The sequence below is a fragment of the Ictalurus punctatus genome, chromosome 6, assembly GCF_001660625.3.
Source record: "Ictalurus punctatus breed USDA103 chromosome 6, Coco_2.0, whole genome shotgun sequence".
Lineage (NCBI taxonomy): Eukaryota > Metazoa > Chordata > Actinopteri > Siluriformes > Ictaluridae > Ictalurus > Ictalurus punctatus.
The window spans coordinates 32,399,958-32,424,026 of NC_030421.2; the positions used below are offsets into that span (position 1 = coordinate 32,399,958).

General features: G+C 39.5%; 3 protein-coding genes across 5 annotated transcripts; 1 reads left to right on the forward strand and 2 right to left on the reverse strand.

Annotated features, from left to right (window-relative positions):
* Positions 1–455: 455 nt before the first annotated feature.
* cracdla (cracd like a) lies at positions 456–14,815 on the reverse strand. Of its 3 annotated transcripts, none has more exons than XM_017469153.3 (10): positions 13,542–14,815; positions 9,519–9,583; positions 7,681–7,798; positions 7,403–7,538; positions 7,205–7,318; positions 5,626–5,862; positions 4,097–5,516; positions 1,860–2,803; positions 1,684–1,771; positions 456–1,589 (listed from the first exon to the last, which is right to left on the reverse strand). In XM_017469153.3, exons 3-10 carry the CDS (start codon positions 7,770–7,772, stop codon positions 1,405–1,407), a joined length of 3,216 nt encoding a protein of 1,071 aa, XP_017324642.2. In that variant the 5' UTR covers positions 7,773–7,798; positions 9,519–9,583; positions 13,542–14,815; the 3' UTR covers positions 456–1,404. The 3 variants fall into 3 exon arrangements, with proteins under 3 accessions (XP_017324642.2, XP_017324643.2, XP_017324645.2); XM_017469154.3 differs by having other exon boundaries at positions 9,485–9,583; XM_017469156.3 differs by lacking the exon at positions 9,519–9,583.
* A 221-nt stretch (positions 14,816–15,036) lies between these two features.
* On the reverse strand, positions 15,037–17,658 carry mitd1 (MIT, microtubule interacting and transport, domain containing 1). The gene is given in 7 exon segments (NM_001200672.1): positions 15,037–15,406; positions 15,544–15,604; positions 15,771–15,883; positions 15,995–16,081; positions 16,224–16,360; positions 16,554–16,655; positions 17,319–17,658. Coding segments are annotated over 7 exon segments (741 nt in total). The 5' UTR covers positions 17,464–17,658; the 3' UTR covers positions 15,037–15,310.
* Positions 17,659–18,758: 1,100 nt separating this feature from the next.
* mrpl30 (mitochondrial ribosomal protein L30) lies at positions 18,759–22,506 on the forward strand. The gene is made up of 5 exons (XM_017470119.3): positions 18,759–19,063; positions 19,146–19,223; positions 20,371–20,517; positions 20,761–20,834; positions 22,309–22,506. Exons 1-5 carry the CDS (start codon positions 19,016–19,018, stop codon positions 22,439–22,441), a joined length of 480 nt encoding a protein of 159 aa, XP_017325608.1. The 5' UTR covers positions 18,759–19,015; the 3' UTR covers positions 22,442–22,506.
* Positions 22,507–24,069: the final 1,563 nt, after the last annotated feature.

Consider the following 24,069-nt stretch of genomic DNA (forward strand, 5'->3'; position numbering starts at 1 on the left):
TCTTTAACCCCACTCACTTCACCGGTAGCCGTCTTTAACCCCGCCCGCTTCACCGACAGCCGACGTTAACTCCGCCCACTGAAAGGGGGGGGGGGGGGGGCTTCTGCGTTATGTTGCTGTGTCTGCATTGAAGCGCTAGAGGGCAGACTCGTATGAACTCATTAAAAATGGGGTTTTATATATATATTATATTCATATATTCATATATACATATGTCTGTGTGTGTATGTATATATATATGTATGTATATGTGTGTATATATATATATATATATATATATATATATATATATATATTATTCCCGACCTTTCCACCGACAGGAGACATCAAATTTAAGTTGGCATTATTTATAGGTCTTATTCAGGAGTTACTGAGTTATTAAATCCATCCATTCATCCATCTATCCATCCATCCATCCATCCATTCAAGTGACCAGTCAGATATGCTAATAACTATAAGAGCTCAATAGTAAATATATTGACTTTGGTAGCAGTAGGTTGTGATTTCCAGTATTGTAACAACATTAAAAAATAATAAATAAATCACAGACTCCAATGGCTATGCTTCACAGTCCCTTGAGGGTCCACGGACCCCACTTTGACAACGGCTTGCTTTAAATAATTAATAGCACGTGACCAGATTCCAGCTTAAAACACTTTGTTCAAATATGCTCTATTAAATAATCGTGCTAGTATATTTCAGTAGATTGTGATAAACAATCTTTTTGCCTTTACCTGAATAACATTTATGCTAAAATACAAGTAGTCATCCAGACTTACTTACTGATTGAAGTTGGTAGAAATACAATATTCTGAGTAATAATTATAACTTTTATAAAAGTCTAACTGTTTCCCTCAAACCAGTTAAACTAGTTCATTGCAAAATCCTTTTCAAAGTGAAGTTTATCTGTTCACAACTGTTTTGTTTTGTTATATTTCGTTTTATACATATACATATATCTATATGTTTCAAAGACTAACTTACTATCATTTTACCTCTGCTAATATGCATTTAATTCTGTAATTCCACATGTTAACTTATAATTAAAATTGGTCACAATTTAGTAAAACAAAAAAACTATCATTCATAAATAAATAGAAATGTATCTTTTTGTATATTATATTATATTATACTATATTATATTATAATTCCTTAATAAAAACCACTATGTGATTAACCTGAGAATAACAAAACCAAGGGTATAGGAAAATATTGTGTAATTGTGTGCTTGTGGGAGTTGCAAGACCTTGTTGTTCTTCTTGTACTCTCCTGTTTTTTTCTTTCTCCTTCCACTGCTTTTTTATCTGCCCACCCACACAAACACACAAACTTGATAGATGAGATATTCTGTCTTCTCAGTCCTTCCTGAAATTTTACAACTTAGTATGCTCACTTATATCTAATTCAGTCCATAGTCTTATCACTCCATGCCATAGATTTCCTCTTTGCCAGCTCCATCCAAGTAGGTTGTCTACTATCATTGTTTGACTGAAGGAGTGACGATGAAGAAGGTGATGGCGGTGGTAATGTTTTCTTCTGACATTTGGCCTCTCGCTCTAACCTCATGGGACCAGGAGAAGTTGCTAATTCTGAGGTAGGCATAAAGTCAGACATATTTCGTTAGAAATAGAATTTCTGTCACATTAATTTTCATGCATACACACCTTTGCACTAGACCAGTACCTGTGAACTTTCCATGGCTGGAAATGGTTAGAAATTCATCCAAAGGCTGATAGGTTCGGGAGTCTGGTGTAGCTTTCTGGTCCACTACCTGTTAAAAATGTAGAAGACAATGAGGACATAAGCTTTGATTTGAAGTGGGACCCACTCTGAAAAAGGCAAAAATCCAAAAGCCTCACCTTGACTGCGTCAGGTTTTTGGTGGTGCCATTGCTCGACAAGTAAAGCCTTGCTCCCCAGGCCTCCTGCATACTGAGCTTGGCTTTCTGTTGGGCCTTTTCCCTGGGGCAAGGAGGTCCAGTCCATTTTCCTTAAAGGCAAAGAGGACAAGCTTTCCCCAAGTGGCCTGTGCTGTGAAATTGGCGAGGGAGATTGATGGGCAGGCTGATGAGGTGTCAGCTTTGGGCTCAATGATAGGCGCAAGGATTGTGATGCTTCGGGTTTTGGCACACTTTGTGGCAGAGACTGCTGGATCGGATGAGCTTGATGTATTGACAACTGGTATAATTGCTGCTGTGGTGCGTGTATCATTTGAGGATTGAATTGGGTAGGTGGTATATAAATTCCAGTCAGTTGCCCTGGTTTTGAAGCTGAGTGAGTAGACATTTGTCCTGGTCTGGCACTGAGATGTGTTGGTTGTACTTGACTTGTTGGTGAAAGAATTCGTTTGAAGGAGAAATCAACTGCTCCTGACTGATCTATGGATGGCTGTGCCGGGCTGATGGAAGTCTTCATAGTTGGTGGTTGAGTTGGTTGCGTTGCCCTTACAGAAGCATGTACAGTTGGAAGTTGAGTCTCTAATGGACTGACAGAGGGCTGTGAAGATGATATTTGATGTATAGGCCTTATAGGTCCTGCACTGGGCTGTGAAGATATCTGGGTTAGTGGGGATGCAGCTGGTCGTGCGGCTGTCTGCAGGCCAGCAAGGTCATTCAGTGTGTTTGTAAAAAGTTGCTGGAGACTTCTGGTCTTTTCTCGGGCCATAGTCATCCAAGATAGCTCAGTGGAAGCGTCTCTTGACTCTTTTTCACATGTTTGTAGAGGACTTTTCTCTATCCCACACACTGGCGAACTCACAGTGGTGTTAATAGGTGAACCCGGCAACTGAGCGGAACCCTGCAAATCTGCAAAGAATGGCAGTTAAACATATGTTTAGTGCGTTATTTGCTCAGTGGCAAATTATTATTGTTTATTTTGAACAAAAATGAATACGACGATAATTATTCATTAAAATGATCAACTCTAAGAATGAAGTTGAGCTTGTATGTTTGTTTAAGTTAAACTGGGATTCTTTATCCAGGCTAAGACCATGTGATATAGTGTTCTCAATCAGTAAAGCACAGAAAGTCCTCTTGAAATAAATTTCTCCACTATCTGCACTATGTTTGTTAAGAACTAATATGGGCACTGTAAATCATGAGTGAGGCAGTTTAATGTGAACTGAAGGACACATATCTGATAGGACAAATGGCTGAATGAATCTTAGCGCACGCTAAGGACATTTTCACATTTGGCCTGAATACTCTGTATCCTGTAGGGATTTTGGACTCATTTGTGGGAAAGCATGAAAGGTAAATTCCTTCTAGACTGGAATTCTATAACTCACTGCTACTGTGTGCTGAATAGCCATATTTTTATTCCTTTATTTGTATATTAGCTATTATTTAATGACATTTATTAAATTAATGTTTCCATAATAAGTGGCCACATCATAGCTCCAGGGTCCCTGGCTTGATCCGGAGCTCAGGTCTGTGCAGTTTTGCACATCCTCCCACAAACATGCCGATAGGTGGACTGGCTACTTTAAATTGTCTTATGAGTGAGTAAGTGTGCAGGTTGCTCTGCAATGGTCTGGCAATCCAGCTATAGTGCATTACTTTGCCTTTTGGTCAAAACAGCTGGTTTTCAATTACGTCTCAAAATAATTGAGCTTTGAGTTTGTATTCACTTGTACTTGAATGCCTTCAACACTCTAATGTCATTAAGAAAGTCTGTTTCATCTGCAGACCACACATTTCTTTTCCTTGTTGTTCTGGAACTTGAAATAGGAACTAACGTGACGATTCAACCAATGACATTATTCGGAACCTGACCCTGGAAGAGGTTGACTCTAACGTGAAACAAACCCTATACCACCACTCGCAGGTGCCCCTGAGATCAGTTCAATAGATCACAGCTTGTGTTCGAGATCAGCTTTCACACTTGACCAAACACACCACACTCTCACTGCAGACGGACCCAGGTCCAGAAGAAAAAGATGTGCAAGTGTGAAAAGGCCATAGAGAGCTGCGCAGATTACTTTCTGGTGTTAATAAGAAAGAAAATATCATCTGGGAACGATTTATTTTGTTTGAGCTCTTTAGTCACTCCTTCCATCTGAGGAATTTGTAACTCCCATAAAACAAAAACAGACTTACCAGGAAATCTAATTAGTCTAGCTTTCTCTTGGTCCCTTCTGGCACTCTGAGGTCGAATACTGGAGAATACTGGCGACTCAGAAGATATAAAGAGCTCAGTGTTATAGAGTGGAGGACTTCTGAGAACTGTGCAAGGTTCTCTTAAAGGCCCCGCTTTGCTGTCATTCGGGCCTACAGCTGAAGGAGTAGTAGATTCTGGCATCCACGGTGTGCTCAGACTCCTGACTTCAGGGTTATGCTGTTTGACATTGAACTCTGATGTCGATATGGTGTGCAGCTTCACTTCTGGAGCACTCCTTTCCTCTTTCTGCTCCTTACTGACCATGTTCATTTTCTCCTTATTTGCCTCATCTACCTCTTTAGCTATCTGCTGAGTCTCCACCACAACATCTCGGTTTTTATTTGCTGGACTGTCCACTCTTTCTTGACCAGCAGACACAGATGCTGTCAGCTCTCTAGGCTTGGATGAAACTGCTGGAATGCTGGTAACTCCTGTCTGTAATGGATCTTTCCCTGATGCTCTTACTTGTGCATTCTTGTGTAGATCCTGTGTTTTGAGGGTTGATGAAGGTGTTGTGAGTGGAAAGACATGCTCTCTCTCTCCTCCTGGTTGCTCCATGCGTCCAGTGAAGCTTCCGGTTCTCTGCCTCTCGTGGCTTTTATCTGAGGAGATATAAAAGCTTCGAGACCGTTGTTGAGTTGTGGACTCCTGTAGGCATCCATCCTCACTGGAAATTGGCATTGAAGAGATTTGGTGTATATTTCTGCCCTCAAATTTGTTATCCAAGCGTGATGTATTTTTGTGCATTGAAAGGGGTTTCAGTGGCTGGCTTTGAAGATTATGTTCCTGCTTTGTGTCTTGGACTTGGGTCAATGCATTTCTCTTAAAATGAGTCGTTACTGTGTTAAAGTCCTTGTCACTTTTTGGATGAGACTGCTCAGTACCTAACAAAATGAGACAAGGGGTATATACAGAGCTTACAATCGAAACAGCACTGCCTTCAACGCCCTTAGGTTTGGAGCTATACAGACTCTCTTTATGGTCTCCGCTCCCCTTACGACTGGTGTGCCCAGCAGAGCTAGGACGTTTAGCAGCCATTTCTTCTGCCGATTTGGGTATCCGCCTAGTTCCTACATCTGCAGTCATGCACACAGTTGGCACTACCTTTTCTTTACATTGACTCATAGCAAGTCGGTGATCGTCATCATCATCAACTCCCACCGGTAATTTTAGAGGTAAAGTCAGACATGGGCTCTTGATTGGAGGAGCGATAAGGCCCTTCCCTGGCCTAATGATCTGCGAGGAGTAGGAGCGAACATGGGTCATTTCCTTGGTCACAGCTATCCCGTCCTCTTCTTTACTCTCAGTTAGAGACCGTTCCAGGATGATCATACTCTCTGAGCAAGGTCTGCTTCCATCCTGTCCAGGGAGAAGGGTGTAAGAGGTTTTCAGACAAATAGCACTCTATCAAAAATGAATCTAAATGTTATTACATACAGTAAATGCTGTATTTCCAATATTAACGTACTTGGATTGAGTGAGTCAGACTCACTGAGGTGGGCATTCTTCTGCTCTTAGTGCTGGCTCTCTGATTCCGAGGCTTAATGGACATCCGATGGCGGGCAGCAGAGTTGTCCAGGCAGGGGATAAACTGGGGAAGGGTGCTGAAATCTACCCCAGGTGAAGGTGCAGAGGAATAAAATGGTAGCAGTGCGGGGCTGATTGGATGGGGTAAAACTCCCTGTGACGCAGACTTCAGGTGGGACTGAATTAAAAGTAATAAATTAAAAATGTATAAGTATGCACTAGACATTTGGATTTTTTTTTTCCTCTGTGAGACAGTGGCTAACGAAGTACCATTTAACCATAAAAGTAATTTACCGTCTACACTGCCTTCTGTTCATATGAATACCAGCTTATTTGGTAAATCCAAAACTTAAACTTAAAATAGTTTTGACAAAGAAAAAATATATCTGATGGACTTGACCATAGTGTCGTCATGTCATAGTGTATGTATAGGGCCGCAACAATGGTTTAAGCCCTGGCCTCCCACGGATCTAAGACCGTCCCTGTCTACACCCCTGTCTAAGCCCCGTCCTGATGAAATGTGAGCATTTTTAAGCTATAGGATTTAGCCAACTATTTGAGGAAGATCTCTATGAAGTTTGAGAAACTTTTGTAATGACGAGGCTTAGGTGCACAGAACTGGTAGATATAAAGAGAGAAGAACAAGATGAAAGCTGAGCCAAAAATAATAGTCCCAGTTCCACTAAACATACACCTAAGCTTAAACAGCCGTGGTTCCTGAGAAAACAGAAAACTGTTCAAAAAGAATGGGAAGATTTCAGTCACATAAACTATGGGATGTCAGTAATGCACCATAAAGATGGTCACAGCAAATCAAAGGACACAGTACTGTAAAACTTAATACAGGTCATTATACTGATTTCTACACAGGATTAGGTTAAGAGACATGCTAAACTATATTTTAGAGCTACGGTAAATATGTTTTCAGAGAGTGCATTAGTTTTTACTGTTACATTTATATAGCGCTTTTCTAGACACTCAAAGTGCTTTACATAGTGTGGGGGGAGGGGGGAATCTCCTCAACCACCACTAGTGTGTAGCATCTACCTGGAGGACACGACGGAAGCCATAGTGCATCAGAACGCCCACTACACACCAGCTATTAGTGGAGAGGAGAGAGTGATACAGCCAATTCAGAAACGGGGATTATTAGGGGGCCACGATAGAGATGGGTTACACCCCTACTCTTTAAAAGAAGTGACCTGGGATTTTTAATGACCACAGAGAGTCAGGATTTCGGGTTTAACGTCTCATCAGAAAGAAGGTGCTGTTTCTACAGTATAGTGTCCCCGTCACTATAGCAGGGCATTAGGCCCCACGGTGAGCGCCCCCTGCTGGCCTCACTAATATCACCTGGAGCAGCAACCTTAGTTTTCCCCAGGGGGTCTCCCATCCAGGTACTGGCCAGCCTCAACCCTGCTTAGCTTCAGTGGGAAACCATGTGAGAACTTCAGGGAGATATGGCTCTGGCAAATAGTTATGGGCATTTGGTCATGCTGGCTGTGTGTAAACTTGGTTACCTTGTGTGGCAGGTTTTTGGACAATGTCAGGACTTCAGAGGGGTCTTCAATTTGCTTAATGGTCAACACCAAAGGTGGTGGACCTAGATGCATCTTTTGTGTCTGTAGCTTCATCTAATAAACACACACCAAGGAGCAGAGAATGTAAGTGCTTGTAATTGAACTGTAACTCTCATTTTGTAACTGTTACACACTCACTTGCAGTGCTTGGATTTTTCCATGGACATTCTCCTGGGAAAGAACTCTTGGTGGCTCAGGGTCTGATTGACGCTGTTCCAACAGAAAGATACTGTCATGTGACAATGACCTAGTTCCCAGCCTGCTCTGGAAACAGCTGAGAGGAGGGTTTACAGATTTAATGACAATGTTACTGATTTTAATTTACAATTTAAATTAATGTCCACCATACTGTAAAGAAACTCGATTTCTTTAATTACTAAAACGAAACATGACATAGAAGTAATGTATTTTCTCACCGGAAGTCATCTTTTAGGTCCAGAATTCCTGGTGTAATGTCAGTAGCTGACTTACTCTGCCTCATCACACCTACATTCCCCTTTTTCTTCATTTTTCCCCAGACAGTGTTAACTTGATCTTAAACGTCAAAGAGATAAACAAAACGTTTGAGATGAGTTGTGATAAGAAAAACAAAAGAAAAGAAGAGAAACAAAAAAAATGTTTTTTAAAGAAATAAAATGTATAAGAAATTTTGTGTATACCTCATACTAAACTGTTTCAGAAATTAAAGCAAAATCTAAGATAAAACAAAGGCAACCTGGGTAAACAGGTTACCCTTTAGTTAATAATTCCCCAAATCTATGAACCTGCACTGATAATGGGGTTCAGCTGGACTAGACATGACCAGGCCTGATTACTGCAAACCCTGTTCAATCAAATCAACACTTAAATAGAACTTTTTCAACAGCGTGAAGTTGGTTAAAAGTCTTACCCAGTAAAACACTATGGCAAAGTTGAAAGAAATTCCAAAATGATGAGGAAGAAGGTGATTGAAATACGGCAGTCTGGGAAGGGTTACAAAGCTATTTCAAAGGCTCTGGGACTCTGAAGGACCACAGTGAGGGCCGTTATCTCCAAATGGAAAAACTCGGCACAGTAGTGAACCTTCCCAGAAGTGGCCGACCTTCCAAAATTCCTCCTACTCGTCCAGGAAGTTACAAAAGAGCCAAGGACAACATCACAGGCCCTACAGGCTTCTCTTGCATCAATAAAGGTCACTGTTCATGACTCCACTATCAGAAAGACACCGGGTAAAAATGCCTTCCATGGAAGAGTGGCGAGGTGAAAACCACTGATAACTCAGAAGAACATTAAAGCTCGTATGAATTTTGTCAAAACACACCCTGATGATTCACAATCTTTTGGGAGAATGTCCTGTGGACTGATGAGCTGAAAGTGGAACTGTTTGGAAGACAGGTGTCCCGTTACATCTGGCGTAAACCAATCACCGAATTCCACAAAACGAACATCATACCTACGGTCAGTCATGGTGGTGGAAGTGTGATGGTGCGGGGATGCTTTACTGCTTCAGGGACTCGGCAGCGTTCAATAATTAAAGGAAACACTCTCTATTCTGCTCTCTACCAGAAAATCCTAACGAAGAATGTCCGGTCTTCAGTCCGTAAACTGAAACTCAAGCGCAACTGAATCATGCCTCAAGACAACGATCCAAAGCACAGGAGTAAATCCTAGTCTTAGAAGTAAGTGAAAGACTGATCTCCAGTTATCAGAAGCATCTGGTTGCAGTTATTGCTGCTAAAGCTGGCACAACCAGATTTTAGGTTTAAGGGGAGAGTTAGTTTTTCACATTGTTGATAGGTGTTGGATAAACTTTTTTCTTTTCTTTTTTTTTTTTTGCTTCGATAAAAAATAAAAATAAAACCTATATTTTGTGTTTACTCAGGTTGCCTTCGTCTTATGTTGTATTTCGTTTAAAGATCTACAACTATTTAGTATGAGAGACACAAAAACAGAAGAAATAAATCTATTACAGGTAGAAGTAGAGTGTTACAAACTATGCTTGATTACAGTTGTACATAGTTAGAAAGTACTTCATGTTTAATTAGGCCATTTAAAATGTTAGTTCTTGTATTTAGCTACTAGCTGTCATTTTTGTTTAATAAAGAAACAACATTATTATACTGTAAATAACAGACACATCGACCTATTGTGACAATATATTCACTTTTGTCAATTATAACGAGAGCTATGAAACATTGAGTTAATAAAATTGAAATTCACATGATTAGAATGAGAACACACATCAGGTACCAGCTTATTCTGGGGACGTTCTGACCTCTTAAATTTTCATTGTTCCTTCCCTTCTGATCCCATGTGGCCTACATATCATGTTCTTCATAGCTATCAAAATTAAGAAAGGACAAAATTAGAGAGGTGTGTATGTAAGACAGGGTGTGATAAAGAGACGTGTAGACATTTGATGTAGGATAAGAGATTTATAGACATAAGAATCTTCCTCCATTGTTGTTAAATACTTATTGCTCTTAAATATAAGACAAAGTTACATTTCCCCGTGTGAGAACAGACCAATAATGTTCTTTCTTATTTCGATCCAGGCCAGAATGACGTGACTATGTAGCTTTCTTTTCTATAATGAAACTCAAGTCCATTCTTGTCGCACTACTTAATCTCCAAAAGGTCAGCTAAGTAGACTTTGTGTTTTCTTATGTGAATGTGTGAGCTGCAAGTCAGTAATATCTTAGACTGTATGTCTGCAGGAATTTTGTGTATACGTGGTTGTTACAGGTATGGCACTCTTAACCCTTTTCACTGGTTGGCTGCACTTTTTTTTTTTTTTTCTTTTATTATTTGAACAGTCAAGTTCATCCCACAGCGACTTTATTTGGTGAGAGATTTGCTGACCTTAGGGGCCAGATCTTTGTACAACTTAACTAGATGTTCAACATGTCGGTTGTTTGAAAAGTGCCTTGGCTTTTGAGATGTAGTGTCTATTTACCAGTGGATGTGGCACAAATCACCTCGCTCAGTTCACAAAAAGTGGGTCAGCACACTCCAAGACCCATAAGCTGCATGCGAATCTAAATAGTTCTCGGTCTCATTCTGTAGCTGACACGATACAATACAAGTGCTTGTCAAAAAGTCTATTTAAAAATCAGGTACACGTCTAGATGTCTACATTAGCCGGTATACGAGGAACCTCAACATGTACCGATCAGCCATAACATTAAAACCACCTGACTAATATTTTGTAGGTCCTCCTTGTGCCGCCAAAACAGCTCTGACACATTGAGGCACGGACTCCACGAGACCTCTGAAGGTGTGCTGTGGTATCTGGCACCAAGATGTTAGCAGCAGATTCTTTAAGTCCTGTAAGTTGCGAGGTCGGGCCTCCATGGATCGGACTTGTTTACCCAGCAAGGCCCACAGATGCTCGATCAGATTGAGATCTGGGGAATTTGGAGGCCGACTCAACACCCTGAACTCTTGATCATATTCCTCAAACCGTTCCTGAACATTTTTTGCAGTATGGCAGGGCGCATTATCCTGCTGAAAGAGACCCAGTCGTCTACAGTAGCCATCACAATTTGGCCCTAGTCAAAGTCACTCAGATCCTTACACTTGCTCCTCTTTTCCGCTTCCAACACATCAACTTTGAGAACTGACCGCGCCTCATGCACCCCACACCTTGACAGGTGCCATTGTAATGAGATAATGTATGTATTTCTGTAAATATATATTTCTGTAAAACTGCGTTGGGACAATGTCCATTGTTAAAAGCGTTATACAAATAAAACTCAGTGGAACTGAACTGAATAATCGATGTTCTTCACTTCACCCGTCAGTGATTTTAATGTTATGGCTGATCAGTGTATAAGAGCAGATTTGTCTAAATTCTGTAGCACAATCAAATGTACTTAAAGCTACAATTAGTGATTTTGGTGCAGGTTAGCTAAAGCTAGAGAGATTTTTTTAAGGACCATTTCAATGGATATTACAAAACATGTTTGGACTTTAAAAAACTGCTGAATCCATCCTTAACTATTGCCCCATATAACTAAATAAATGGACCAAGACACCAACGCGCGCGCGCGCACACACACACACACACACACACACACACACAAAAGGAGAACTTGAATTAGCTATGCATCCACACTCAAACGTTTTACATTATTAACACACTGACCAACACATGCAAGCTTCTTATGAGAAACTGAACAGATTTGGAGCACAGGAATGGGGGATGGAAAGAGAAAAGCATCATTTACACATCACTGCAACACCATATATCACTTAGCTTTTCAGTGTCAGAGAGTTTCAATCAGAAGAAGAGTTTTATTTAGTGTTGTAAGCTTTTAGTTAAACTTTCAACTGCTTATAAATTTCACATTGCACGTTTCATCATCAAATCCATAAAATTACTATTTTTAACTATAAGGAACAGGCATTTTAACCAATATGATCCATCCATTTTCTATACCGCTTATCCTACAGGGTCATGGGGAACCTGGAGCTCATCCCAGGGAGCATGGGGCACAATGCGGGGTACACCCTGGATGGAGTGCCAGAGCACACTCACATACACACACCCATTCATACACTACGGACACTTTGGACACGTCAATCAGACTACCGTGCATGTGTTTGGACTGGGGGAGGAAACCGGAGCACCCGGAGGAAACCCCCGCAGCACGGGGAGAACACGCAAACTCCGCACACACAGGGCAGTGACAGGAATTGAACCCCAAACCCTGGCTGTGTCAGGCAACCGTGCTAACCACTAAGCCACCGTGCGCCCTACCAATAGAATATATATATATTCTTTTCTGTGTTGTTTAATAGCTTAGCAGTATAGATTGCTGGTTATGGAACAAAGAGATTGTGTTCGGATTAAATATGTTATTCCTCGAAACCTTGCTCAATCTTAATTATGAATATTTTGGTTGAAGTAATGATATTAATGTAATGGATTAAACACTCTCTGTTCTACTCAGTTAATTTCAGAGCACAATTATGTAAACACTTCCTCATTGAACCTCAGATTACCAACGTGTGCAGTCGTGAATTGAACAAAACAAACAAAAAAAAAGGATAATGCAACTAAAGATGGCAGAGAATTCCAGCGTGTTAAACACACTGCTAGTGAGCAACTACACATTACGCACACAGGGTTTGGGGGTTGTTGTTTTTTTTTTGTGTGGATATTTAGACAAATGCAAACTATTCCAAGACCTCATGTTCCTCATAGTAAAATACACAACTACTAAGCCTAGGCATGTGTTAACCCTCTCCGGAAAGAAAAAGAAAAAAAGCCACTCGCTTAAACATTCATCTCTGTCTTCCGGATGGAACATCTCATATCGAGCACAGCACAAAGCACAGAGCGGCTTTGGCCCAGATACAGAGCACAAATCTGTGCCAGGATCAGGAGTCTGCGAATCCTCCTCCTACTGGACAAAAAGTCAACATGACATCTGAGTGACTTTCAGCTACCCTACATTACAAGCTGCCATTTTATTACATCTCACACGGATGGTCCAGTTAATAAGGAGCCATATTATTCATTATAATGGCACACTTGTCTTTAAGTAGGCTACCCTACTGGGAGTTCAGACTCAAGAAGTCTTAGTCTGACAGCCACACTGCCTACATGTCACTGAATACAAAAGGTTTTTAACATACGATATTACGAACAAATTTTTGTTAATTAATTTGATTAATTCTACATAGTTTTATCTTTAATAGTAATATACCCAGATCTGGACATCATATATGATGTCATCATGTTGTTTGTTTTTCTCTTTTCGAAATAAGTGTAGCACGTGAGCTCTTCATGCCCTTGGCTGACAGATTATTTACAGACCCACTCTATTTAAAAATTTTTTTTTTTTTTTTTTTTTTAAATCTGAGATGATGAGGACTTGCAGGGATTAAGGGCGATTATACACAGCTGTAATCCTCTTCCAGGGGCATGGGAGCTGTTATTTCACTGAAATAAACGTTTTCTATTATAAGACACCACTGACGAGTTATAGCAGAATTGGGATATGGGTGCACTTATATTTATAAAGATATACAGCAAGCTTTTATACGGACTTCGAAATTGTAGGTTTATACAAACTGTAAACTAAAAAAAAATTTTTTTTTTTTTAAATAATAAAAAGAAAGAAAAAGACCATTTGAATCACAGCCATTGTCAGACTTTTTGTCTATAGAAAGAAGTTACATCGAACCGTGGTCGCATTCAAATGAATCAATTATATTAACCCAACCTATGTTACACACATTGGTAGAATGAAAACATTTTATTTACTAAATAAATGTTTAGACTACTCACGTCCGCCCACTTCAACCGAACTACTATCCAAAGTCTGTAGCCTGGATGTCTGCTTCAAAGAGCCTCAGCACCGCTGGATCACTGTAGCTGCGCATGGCCAGCTGTTGCTGAGAGCCAGCCAATCAGAACGAGCGGCTGCTGGGTGACTCCGCCCACAACATGCATTTCAGAATAAAAACTTTGTGTTGTTTACCATAATGCCCACTAGATGGCGACTGTGCAGAGGAAAAACACTAACCCTGTAAAAGCTACAAAGACGAGATCCCATACGCCAGTGTCTAATCTTGAGTTTATGTTGTTTATTTATGTATTTATGTTGATCAGACACCTCTGCAGCTTTTTTTTTCTTTTAAAAATAAAATAATACAATTAATTAAAGCAACTGTGCGTGACTGATAAGGTGTGTAGATCAATTGGTCATCATATAAACGAGCCAATTGTCATTTTTAAAGGAGGTGACAAAAGAATTATTATCCATTACAGTGCTTTTATTCGTATTTTTTCTTTTACATTTTAAACCGAACCCTAATAAATTAAATTTATTAAATTATTGTCACCTCCCTTCCAAAAATTCTCTCTCTATGTCCACTTGCTGGAGCACCTGTCCCTTGGTGTCCTGGTACCTCATGTTTTACAAATTAAGCACTGCACACAGTCTTAGTGTTTTATCACAAATAATGTAATCAAACTGCATCGTCAGTGTCGGGTAAATTACTAAAAAAAAAAAAGTAATCCGGTACAGATGAGTAATTACTATTTAAAATTGTAATCTGATTACGTTACTGATTACTGCATGTAAAAAGTGATCCGATTACTCATTACTTTCACGTTACTTTCAAAACCTATCATGCCTACGAGAATACACTACAAAGTGAAACTCAAAGTTCTTTCAGTAATTTTAGACTTGACATGATCAGAAAAAGTCGGATTTATAATAAAACCCGCCTCGGGTGTTGTCACTGTTTGTACAACTACCAGACGGATAAAATATAAAACTTTTTTATTTTTTAAAAACGCTAGCCAAGGGGAGGAACAGCTAAGCTACCACTGTATGGGTTTAGCTGCTACAGTGCCATGCAAAGTACATTATCTTTCCTTTGTAATGTGTTATACCCAACCCTGCACCTCATATAAATGTCCACCCAAAGTCCACAAGGCATTAAATTCATAACAGTTTTAAAAACAAAAGGATGAACCATATGTAGATAATCAACATCTGCATTCAGAAATATTCATAAAGTCTTTCATGACGATTCTCAACAGAGTTGGAAAATGTAAAAATAAATAAACAACAACAACAACAAAAAAACACAATTAGCTGACATTACTGCACATCCTGTTCTCAACCTTCTGCCGTCTCCTAAAATGTGGAGAGGGTCACAGGAGATATAATAACGTTCTAGGCATGTAACTCGATTTATAGAATATTTAATAATAATAATTAAAACAGTCTGATTATTTATTATTAACATTTCATTAGACTTCATTTTTTTTCTTTTCTTTTAAAAAAAACAACAAAACACCAGACCACAGCAGGTCCACGTCCATCATGCTCTCATATTTTCATGTTTTTGCACAGCATGGTCATAGTTTAAAACCCATGCATTACAGTGTGTTCGCCAGCAACATGCACATTAATATATTAGGCACTTAATTTATAAACGGTAAACCCTTAACAGAGTTAAAAATACAAAACAGGAATAAACCCACCCATCTAAGTCGCGCATAGTAGGATAACTCAAATACACCGAATACAAATGCTTTTTTGGTCATGTCTTCTTGGTGTGCTTTGTGTGGAAGACATCCACTGTAGTCTCATGACATTCTCTCAAGTCGTAATCGCAGTAGCCAATGGAAAAACGACCCTTAAAAAAAAAACCCCAAAGAAAACACAGTAGGTAAAATGAATACCTTAGAATTATACAGTAGATAACCTTTTACCACAATATGCTAAGGAAAAAATAGCATTTTATAAGAGTATACACTTTCATATGGGTCTTACCTTAGGCTTCTTGAAATAATCAAGCCCCCTGCCGATCTTGATAATCCAACCATTATCGAATCTGAGCAAATAAACCACTGCTTGTTAATTTCGGTTTACGGTCCAAATTATACTTTACAAAAATAAGAATGTTTAATTGCTCATTGTTTCCCTTATTGCTTAGATGTTTAAAAGTATGTTTTATTACAGAAAAGTCATAACCCAGTCTTCCGTATGATCTGTTTTACCTGACCTCCCGGTCATGAATAGTGGAGGAATATTTAACGTCCAGACAAATGCCCTGACTCTGCAAAGACTGGCGGATTTCTGCTAGGGCACTCTCTTGCTGGGAGGAACTAACCTACACAAATAAAAGAATGTATTTAAAAACATCACCTACAATATTTCAGATTGCAAGCATGATCACAGTACGGTACATAACATATAGATAAACAAACACGACAAGACTCACTTCATCTTGAGAAGTCAGGAGATTAATCTTCTTAACATTACATTCGGCCTTTAGCAGCATTTCACAAAAACGCAGGAAGTTATACAGCTGCAAGGTAAAAAAAAAAAAAAACCACACACACACACACACACAAAAAAAAACCATAGAACGCATTATGATTTTACTTTCTTTAAAAAACAACAACAACAACTAATGTCCATTAAAGTAGACTATTTTGTGTCATTGTTACCTGGTGCACATGGCGGATATAAGGGTCCTCAACCCAGACTTCAGTGAGTCCTTCTCTAATGTATGGCTTGAACAGGGTCTCATAGCTGAAACCTGTTGCACTGTCAGTGATTTTAATTTGCTCATGGTATTTCCCTTCTGATCGAAAAGAATAAGCAAAGAAAAACGTTATGAGTGGTTATTCACAATGATTTAGCAAGTCAAGCTAAATGAAGGTGAGTGAAGAAGAGAGTCTATGTAATGGTCGGAAATGCAATGATTTACATGTGACAGAATATCATGCTCTCTGAGAGCTTCTGGGAGAGTCCCCGAGCATGCATCGTTATTTTACCTTCTTTCACTTTGTTTAGGTGAACTTTCATCTGCTCAGCTCGATCCATGTAACCCTTGATCTTTTCTCTGTAGTGGACTTTTTTAGATTCATCCTTTATCACTGGGGGAAAAGGCAGGATAGGACAGGGAATTAGTATTCTGGGAAACCACATAAATAAATAAATAAATAAATAAAGAAAGAAAGAAAATGACAGCTTTCTGGATTTATTCCCCCAAAACAATGTAAAATGACTTCATTAACTTTCTAAAGATCCCAGGCAAAGATCAGGTTCGGTAAATACGGAGCCAGTTCAACAAATGCAAGTGCAAAAATGGCAGTAGGCTATGAATTAAAGGGGTATAGATAAAGATAAACATGACTTTCACCATCATATTCTTTTCTGTTTTATTGATTACATTTTAAATTCAACAAAAAATTAAAGCAATTAATTTGTAATGAAATCAAGTTACCTTTGGACAATCAGTGTGTCTGTGTCTTTCGATAAAACGTGAACAGAACTTTTAAGTGATGTTTTCTCCTTTTTTAACATTTGGGGAGGGAGACTGGACCTTAATTACCTTCACTTCACTTTAAATCTCAGTCCAGGAAAGCGAATCGTTTTCAGAACATCATATTAAAAGAAAATGTCACAATTACACCATTTGAAGGGTTTTCCCAGGCCCAGACCGCCACACGTTTATAAAATACTCATCCAGTTGTATCAGATAAAGAGCTGATCAGTGTTTGTCTGAGGTTTATGGTTTAAAAGGAGGTTTTATTTACCTTTCAGCACGTCTAGAAGGAGCTGAATGCCCTCCTGGTAGCACACAAGAGATTCCTGAAAGCGAGAACTCTGATCAAGCTCTACAGCTCTCTTAAGAACAGACACGGCTGATGTTTCCATGCCAGGAAGACAGTTCTGTGCCATGACTCTCTGTCTTGATCAGGTCTTGTTAGAAAATTTGAGTCCCACAGGTTAAACCTCACTTTGGTCCTCCTAATTAGGTAAATAACTACAACATATTAGGTCACATTATGCATTTCGGATGCAGTTTATCTGTTTAAAATCAGTTAAAAACGCCCAAACTGAACACTTCCTGACATTCAAGTGAGTGGTTTGTTGTTGTTCTTCTTCTTCTTTGAATTGAGGCGGCTGACAGCCAGCGTTAAGGTGTATTACCGCCTCCTACTGGACAGTGTGGCTACAGGTATCAAGATGTGACCTGTTCCGTTTGCTTTATCTATCCTATATTCACTAATCCTGTATGTCTAGTCCTATATATGTCCTATAGTCACTAATCTTGTATGTCTAGTCCTATATATGTCCTATAGTCACTAATCCTGTATGTCTAGTCCTATATATGTCCTATAGTCACTAATCTTGTATGTCTAGTCCTATATATGTACTATATTCACTAATCCTGTATGTCTAGTCCTATATATGTACTATATTCACTAATCCTGTATGTCTAGTCATATATATGTCCTATAGTCACTAATCTTGTATGTCTAGTCCTGTATGTCCTATATTCACTAATCCTGTAAGTCTAGTCCTATATATGTCCTATAGTCACTAATCCTGTATGTCTAGTCCTATATATGTACTATATTCACTAATCCTGTATGTCTAGTCCTATATATGTCCTATATTCACTAATCCTGTATGTCTAGTCCTGTATATGTACTATATTCACTAATCCTGTATGTCTATACCTATATATGTCCTATATTCACTAATCTTGTATGCCTAGTCCTATAATCACTAATCCTTTATGTCTATACCTATATATGTCCTATATTCATTAATTCTGTGTGTCTAGTCCTATATATGTCCTATATTCACAAATCCTGTATGTCTAGTCCTACATATGTGCTATATTCACTAATTCTGCATGTCTAGACCTATATATGTCCTATATTCACAAATCCTGTATGCCTTAAAATGTAAATTGTGCTGTGCTGTGCTAATCGTTCGTCCTACAGTAGATGTTTTAGACTGAAATGCTCAATACCTATTTCTCTACTGGTTGATTAATTGTTTGTCCTACAGTAATGGGAAATAACTCTGCATCTGCCTTAAAATTACAAGTAGTATTCCACGTAGAATCTAGTAGCAAGTTTATATCGCTTCATATCCTATACGTATAGAACATAAATAAAGAGATATCCGCTTTATGAAACGTTAAAAGCATAGGAACCTTAGTACTCTAACGCGTACTCCTGATGCATTTTATGTTGCGGGACCAACTTCCGCTTCCGTTTTGCCTTAACGCGCTGATCTATGTGAGAATTGTGCACTTGAGATTCGAACGTTTCCCCTGGTATTATTATTGTTTATGAGCAGATTCGCGTGAAGTTGGGCTAACGGGACATTTGGGTGGAGTGAACTGTTTGGCATTTAGTTTTCCGTTAGCACAGCACACGTTAGAACATCAATAACCTTGGTATACATGTGAGCTTCCTTCATCCAAACAGAAGAAATGGCAGGACTGGGTCGAGTCCTCACGTCTGTTACTGCTTTGGGAAAGGTACAGATGCAGCTCTGTTTTCTCAGGTTGATTATTCCCTTGACTTCAGAGTAATAAATGACCTGTCAACTTGTCCTTGTAGAATCTGTCAGAAGCGACATCAGGGCCAGTGTACATGGTTTGTCGGAGCAAATTTACAAGATCTCGCATTCCTCCACAGGTACGTCAATTAAAATGGTTTCGCATTGGGATTAAATTGTTTTGATTTGTTTACGTCTGTGTTAGGTGAAGTATACACTCACATAGTACTTTAATAAGATAAGATAAGATGGACCTTTTATTGAAAGTCAAATTGACACAGCACCACAAGTAGGATGAGTAACATCAAAGAAAGGAAAGAATCATTTCCATAATACCTATACAATAGAAACAATACAACAGATCTGTGTGTATTTACATATGCTGGAGTTCTATTTGTATATGTACGTGCACAATATCCTCGGTATTTATGTACATGCGCAATATCTGTGAAATGTGAAGTCTGATGGTACAAAAGAGCCCCCCAGATGTTTTGAGGCATGTGGCTGGATGAATCTGTGGCTGAATGTGCTCCTGAGCCTCCTCAGCTCAGCGTAGAGAGGATGAGAAAGAGAATAGGAAGAGAAACACTTGTACACCTCAACTCATTCATGCAGTTATCTAATCAACCAATCATGTGGCAGCAGTGCAAGGCATAAAATCATGCAGATACAGGTGAAGAGCTTCAGGTAATGTTTACATCAAACATCGGAATGGGGAAAATGTGATCTCGGTGATTTTGACAAGGAAACAAAAAATATCGTGTGTGCGGAGGGTCTGCAGGCTGAACACCGTATTGATGAGAGGTCAGAGGAAAATGGCTAGATTGGTTCGAGGTGCCTGGAAGGGGAAAAAAAAAAACAACAACTCAAATAACCACTCTTTAGATCGCAGAGAAGCATCTCGGCATGCACAAAACACAAAATGTTAAGGGTGGATGGGCTACAACAGCAGAACGCAACATCATGTCCCACTCCTGTCAGACCCGCCAAAACTGGACAGTTGAAGATGAGAAATAGTCTTCAGCTGTCCAGTTTCGGTGAGTCTGTTCCCATGATGGCGTCAGATTCTTGTTCTTACCAACGACCACGGTTAAAGTCACAGAGATCACACGTTTTCTTCACTCTGATGTTTGATGTGAACATTAACTGAACCTCTTGAACTGATTTTTTTTGCATTGTGCTGCCGCCACACGATTGGCTGATTGGATCTCTGCAGAAATAAAACGAATAGCAACTACGTTGTTGTTGTTGTTCTATCACCATATTAAATGTCCCCCTACAATCAAGGTATTTGAAGAGCATTCTAAGGAACATGAAATGTATGGCGGTGATCCAGAGCAGCCACATAAACTCCACATAGTGACCCGGGTCAAGAGCACGAAGGGACGACCTTACTGGGAAAAAAAGGTGGTGAAGAGTTTGGGGTTACAAAAGGTGAGCTACATTTCTGTATGTAAGACTGCAAAATAACTCTTGCGTATATGAAGCTGCATACCTTCGTCGTTTGTCTAAACGTGTCGTAAGCTTCAGTCGGCATAACCATAACATAAAAACATACTATAAACAAAACAATGTCTTGTGATTAAACGGATTAGCATCCTTTCCCAGAATTTCCCAACTTTGATCTCAGAAGTATGAATGACTTAATGACACACTGATTGTTTTTCTATTCGTCAGTCACATGAGCCCAGAGTACATAAGAACACACCCTCGGTGAATAACCAACTGAAAATCATTAAGCACCTGGTTAGGTGAGTTCTGTTTTTCTTACACTGTTTTAATGGGTTTCCCAACTTGTAACTGAAAGGTTTAAAGCAGTGGTGCTTGTATACAATGTCTAGCATTACACACACGCTTTTACATCTTCTCCACGGTATGAAAAAGCTCGGCAAAAAAAAAAAAAAAAATCCCATATACCGATCAAATGTGGTATTTTCCCATCACATATCTCTACGTGTGAAAGTAGGAGTTTTCCTCTGCGTTATCGGGACGTGACTTGATAGGCATCCACTAGTAGCGATCCACTACTTTAAACACTAACAATACTGAAATGAAACTCATCCGATGTTAAATCGTGCGATGTGCCGCCATGTTCTTGTGTCATAGGAGGCTCGAATAGAAAATGTCAAAGCTACAACGTTTAAGTCAAAATGAAGAAGAGCAAACTTTTACTTAAGTACAAACCTTCCCAGAGGACGTGGGATTGAATCGCAAAGATCGAATTACACTGAGCACTAGGAAGGGTGTTCAGCGCCGTCACGTTCTACTTCATGCATTAAGCCATTGGGGCTTCGGCTTCATTATAAGCTGGTGGATTTTCCGTGGGACATAAGGAAGAAATGTAAAAATCAAGCTTATTAGCAATTAGAAAACGTGACTACAGGTAAGTAAATAAATAAATAAATAAACACATTATATAATGGGATATTAAATGACATTTTTATTTCTTAATATACTAGAAAAAGGACTGTTGATAAGAGTGAGAAACTTTGGCAGCCACTACACTAGTCTACTACTCCTGATTCGCTAGCCTACAAAGATTTTTGTGCTGCTAGAGAAGCAGTTGCAGCCAGAAACATTGAACAAGTGGTTATTTTTTTTTTAAATATGTATACGGTCATTTCAACCCTTATACAACGGGTACAGTAGAGTGAAACGAAACAGCGTTCCTCCAGGGTGCTTCGTAAAACTAAACTCACTAACCGCACCAAACGATGCAGAACTAATACAAAATGACTTACACATTCTACATGAAGTGCATGTGGAAACGTATGCAAACAGCACAGGACAGTATGGTAACTACTAAAACTACAGTGGACACGGTCTATAGTCTGCAGTCTATTGTACCTGAGGTTAAGAAGGGTAACCAAATTCAGCAGCACAGGGGTCATGTGTAATCTGTTCAACCCGGTCGCACTGTCCAGAGAAAAAATGCTATTGATGTTCTCCGTTTCCAGCAGATAAGAGAACTGACTTTCCCAGCCCATGTTTCAGTGTCTGCGGTGACACGGTTCTGCTCCTGAACGGCTTAGAAATAATTAGTCGAATCAGTTTTGGAGCAGGACCGAAAGGAAAGAGCGCACAGCCCGTTATAACGCATTGTTGAGATTATGTACTAGAGCTGAATTGCTTCCGGTGACACGGAAAGAAGCGTCAGGTCTCCAGATGGATAGGGACACTTCAGTGATCCACTACTGATTTTATTTTTACTTTAATGTCATGTAGGATCCAGCCCTTGAAGCTTCCTAATGGACTACCTTCAGAAGAAGAAATGGCAGGCTCATATTTGAACAGTAAAGGAGAGCTGGTAATAAAACATCTTCAAACGACAGAAGCACAGAAAAGCATGGAGTCATAATTCCTCTCCTGTCGGTCTTGTTTTCGCTGTTTATTAAACATAAAAATAAAAAACCTGTTATGTGATTCTTTTTCGTTTAGAATACTCGGTTGCAAAATGTTTTCATCCTGTAATTGTGAACGATGAATGCATCTATTAGGTTATGTGTCGGTGGTTATGGGACCCAATATAATGAAGTATTTGAGTTGAAAGGATCTGTATACAGTGCCTTGCAAAAGTATTCACCCCCCTTGGCATTTTCCCTATTTTGTTGCATTATAACCTGTAACTTAAATGGATTTTTATTTGGATTTCATGTAATGGACATACACAAAATAGTCCAAATTGGCGATGGGAAATGAAAAAACAACAACTTGTTTTTAAAAATTAAAAACAGAAAAGTGGTGTGTGCATATGTATTCACCCCCTTTGCTATGATGCCCCTAAATAAGATCTGGTGCAAACAATTTCATTCACACTAAGTCATGTAATTAGTTCAATAAAGTCCATCTGTGTGCAATCTAAGTGTCACATGATCTCAGTATATATACACACACACCTGTTCTGAAAGGCCCCAGAGTCTGCAACACCACTGAGCAAGGGGCACTATGAAGCCCAAGCAGCTCTACAAACAGGTCAGGGACAAAGTTGTGGAGAAGTACAGATCAGGGTTGTGTTATAAAAATAAATCATAAACTTTAAACATCCCACGTTGCACCATTAAATCCATTATTTAAAAAAATGGAAAGAATATGGCATCACGACAAACCTGCCCAAAGACGGCCGCCAACCAAAACTCACGGACCAGGCAAGGAGGGTATTAATCAGAGAGGCACCAAAGATAACTCTGAAGGAGCTGCAAAGCACCACAGCGGAGGCTGGAATATCTGTCCACTTTAAGCTGTACACTCCACAGAGCTGGGCTTTACAGAAGAGTGGCAAGACAAAAGCCAATACTTAAAGAAAAAAAAATAAGCAAACACGTTTGCTGTTCGCCAAAAGGCATGTGGATACTCCCCAACCATATGGAAGAAGGTATTCTGGACAGATGAGACTAAAATTGAGCTCTTTGGCCATCAAGAAAAAGGCTGTGTCTGGTGCAAACCGAACACCTCTCATCACCCCAAGAACACCACTCCCACAGTGAAGCATGGTGGTGGCAGCATCGTACTGTGGGGATGTTTTTCATCGGCAGGGACTGGGAAACTGGTCAGAATTGAAGGAATTTTGGATCCCGCTAAATACAGGTAAATTCTTGAGGGAAACCTGTTTCAGTCTTCCAGAGATTCGAGGGACGGAGGTTCACCTTCCAGCAGGACAATGACCCTAAGCATACTGCTAAAGCAACACTCGAGTGGTTTAAGAGGAAACATTTAAATGTCTTGGAATGGCCTAGACAAAGCCCAGACCTCAATCCAGTTGAGAATCTGTGGTATGATTTAAAGATTGCTGTACACCAGCAGAACCCATCAACCTTAAAGGAGCTGGATAGTTATACACGCTCAAGTCTTATTTCTTGTTGGTTTCACAATAAAAAAAAAAAAATATTTTGCATCTTCAAAGTGGTAGGCAGGTTGTGTAAAGCAAAATCATACAAACCCCCCCAAAAATCCAATTTATTTCCTGGTTGTAAGGCAACAAAATAAGAA

Bases quoted from the DNA above. Each gene is read 5' to 3' on its own strand.
- mrpl30 (XM_017470119.3), top strand. From the start codon at position 19,016: ATGGCAGGACTGGGTCGAGTCCTCACGTCTGTTACTGCTTTGGGAAAG. The intron at 19,064-19,145 runs GTACAGATGCAG...TTGTCCTTGTAG, and splicing joins CTGTTACTGCTTTGGGAAAG to AATCTGTCAGAAGCGACATC. The intron at 19,224-20,370 runs GTACGTCAATTA...CCTACAATCAAG, and splicing joins GATCTCGCATTCCTCCACAG to GTATTTGAAGAGCATTCTAA.
- cracdla (XM_017469156.3), bottom strand. From the start codon at position 7,772: ATGAAGAAAAAGGGGAATGTAGGTGTGATGAGGCAGAGTAAGTCAGCT. The intron at 7,539-7,680 runs GTGAGAAAATAC...CCCTCCTCTCAG, and splicing joins GACCTAAAAGATGACTTCCG to CTGTTTCCAGAGCAGGCTGG. The intron at 1,590-1,683 runs GTACTGGTCTAG...TGCCTACCTCAG, and splicing joins CAGCCATGGAAAGTTCACAG to AATTAGCAACTTCTCCTGGT.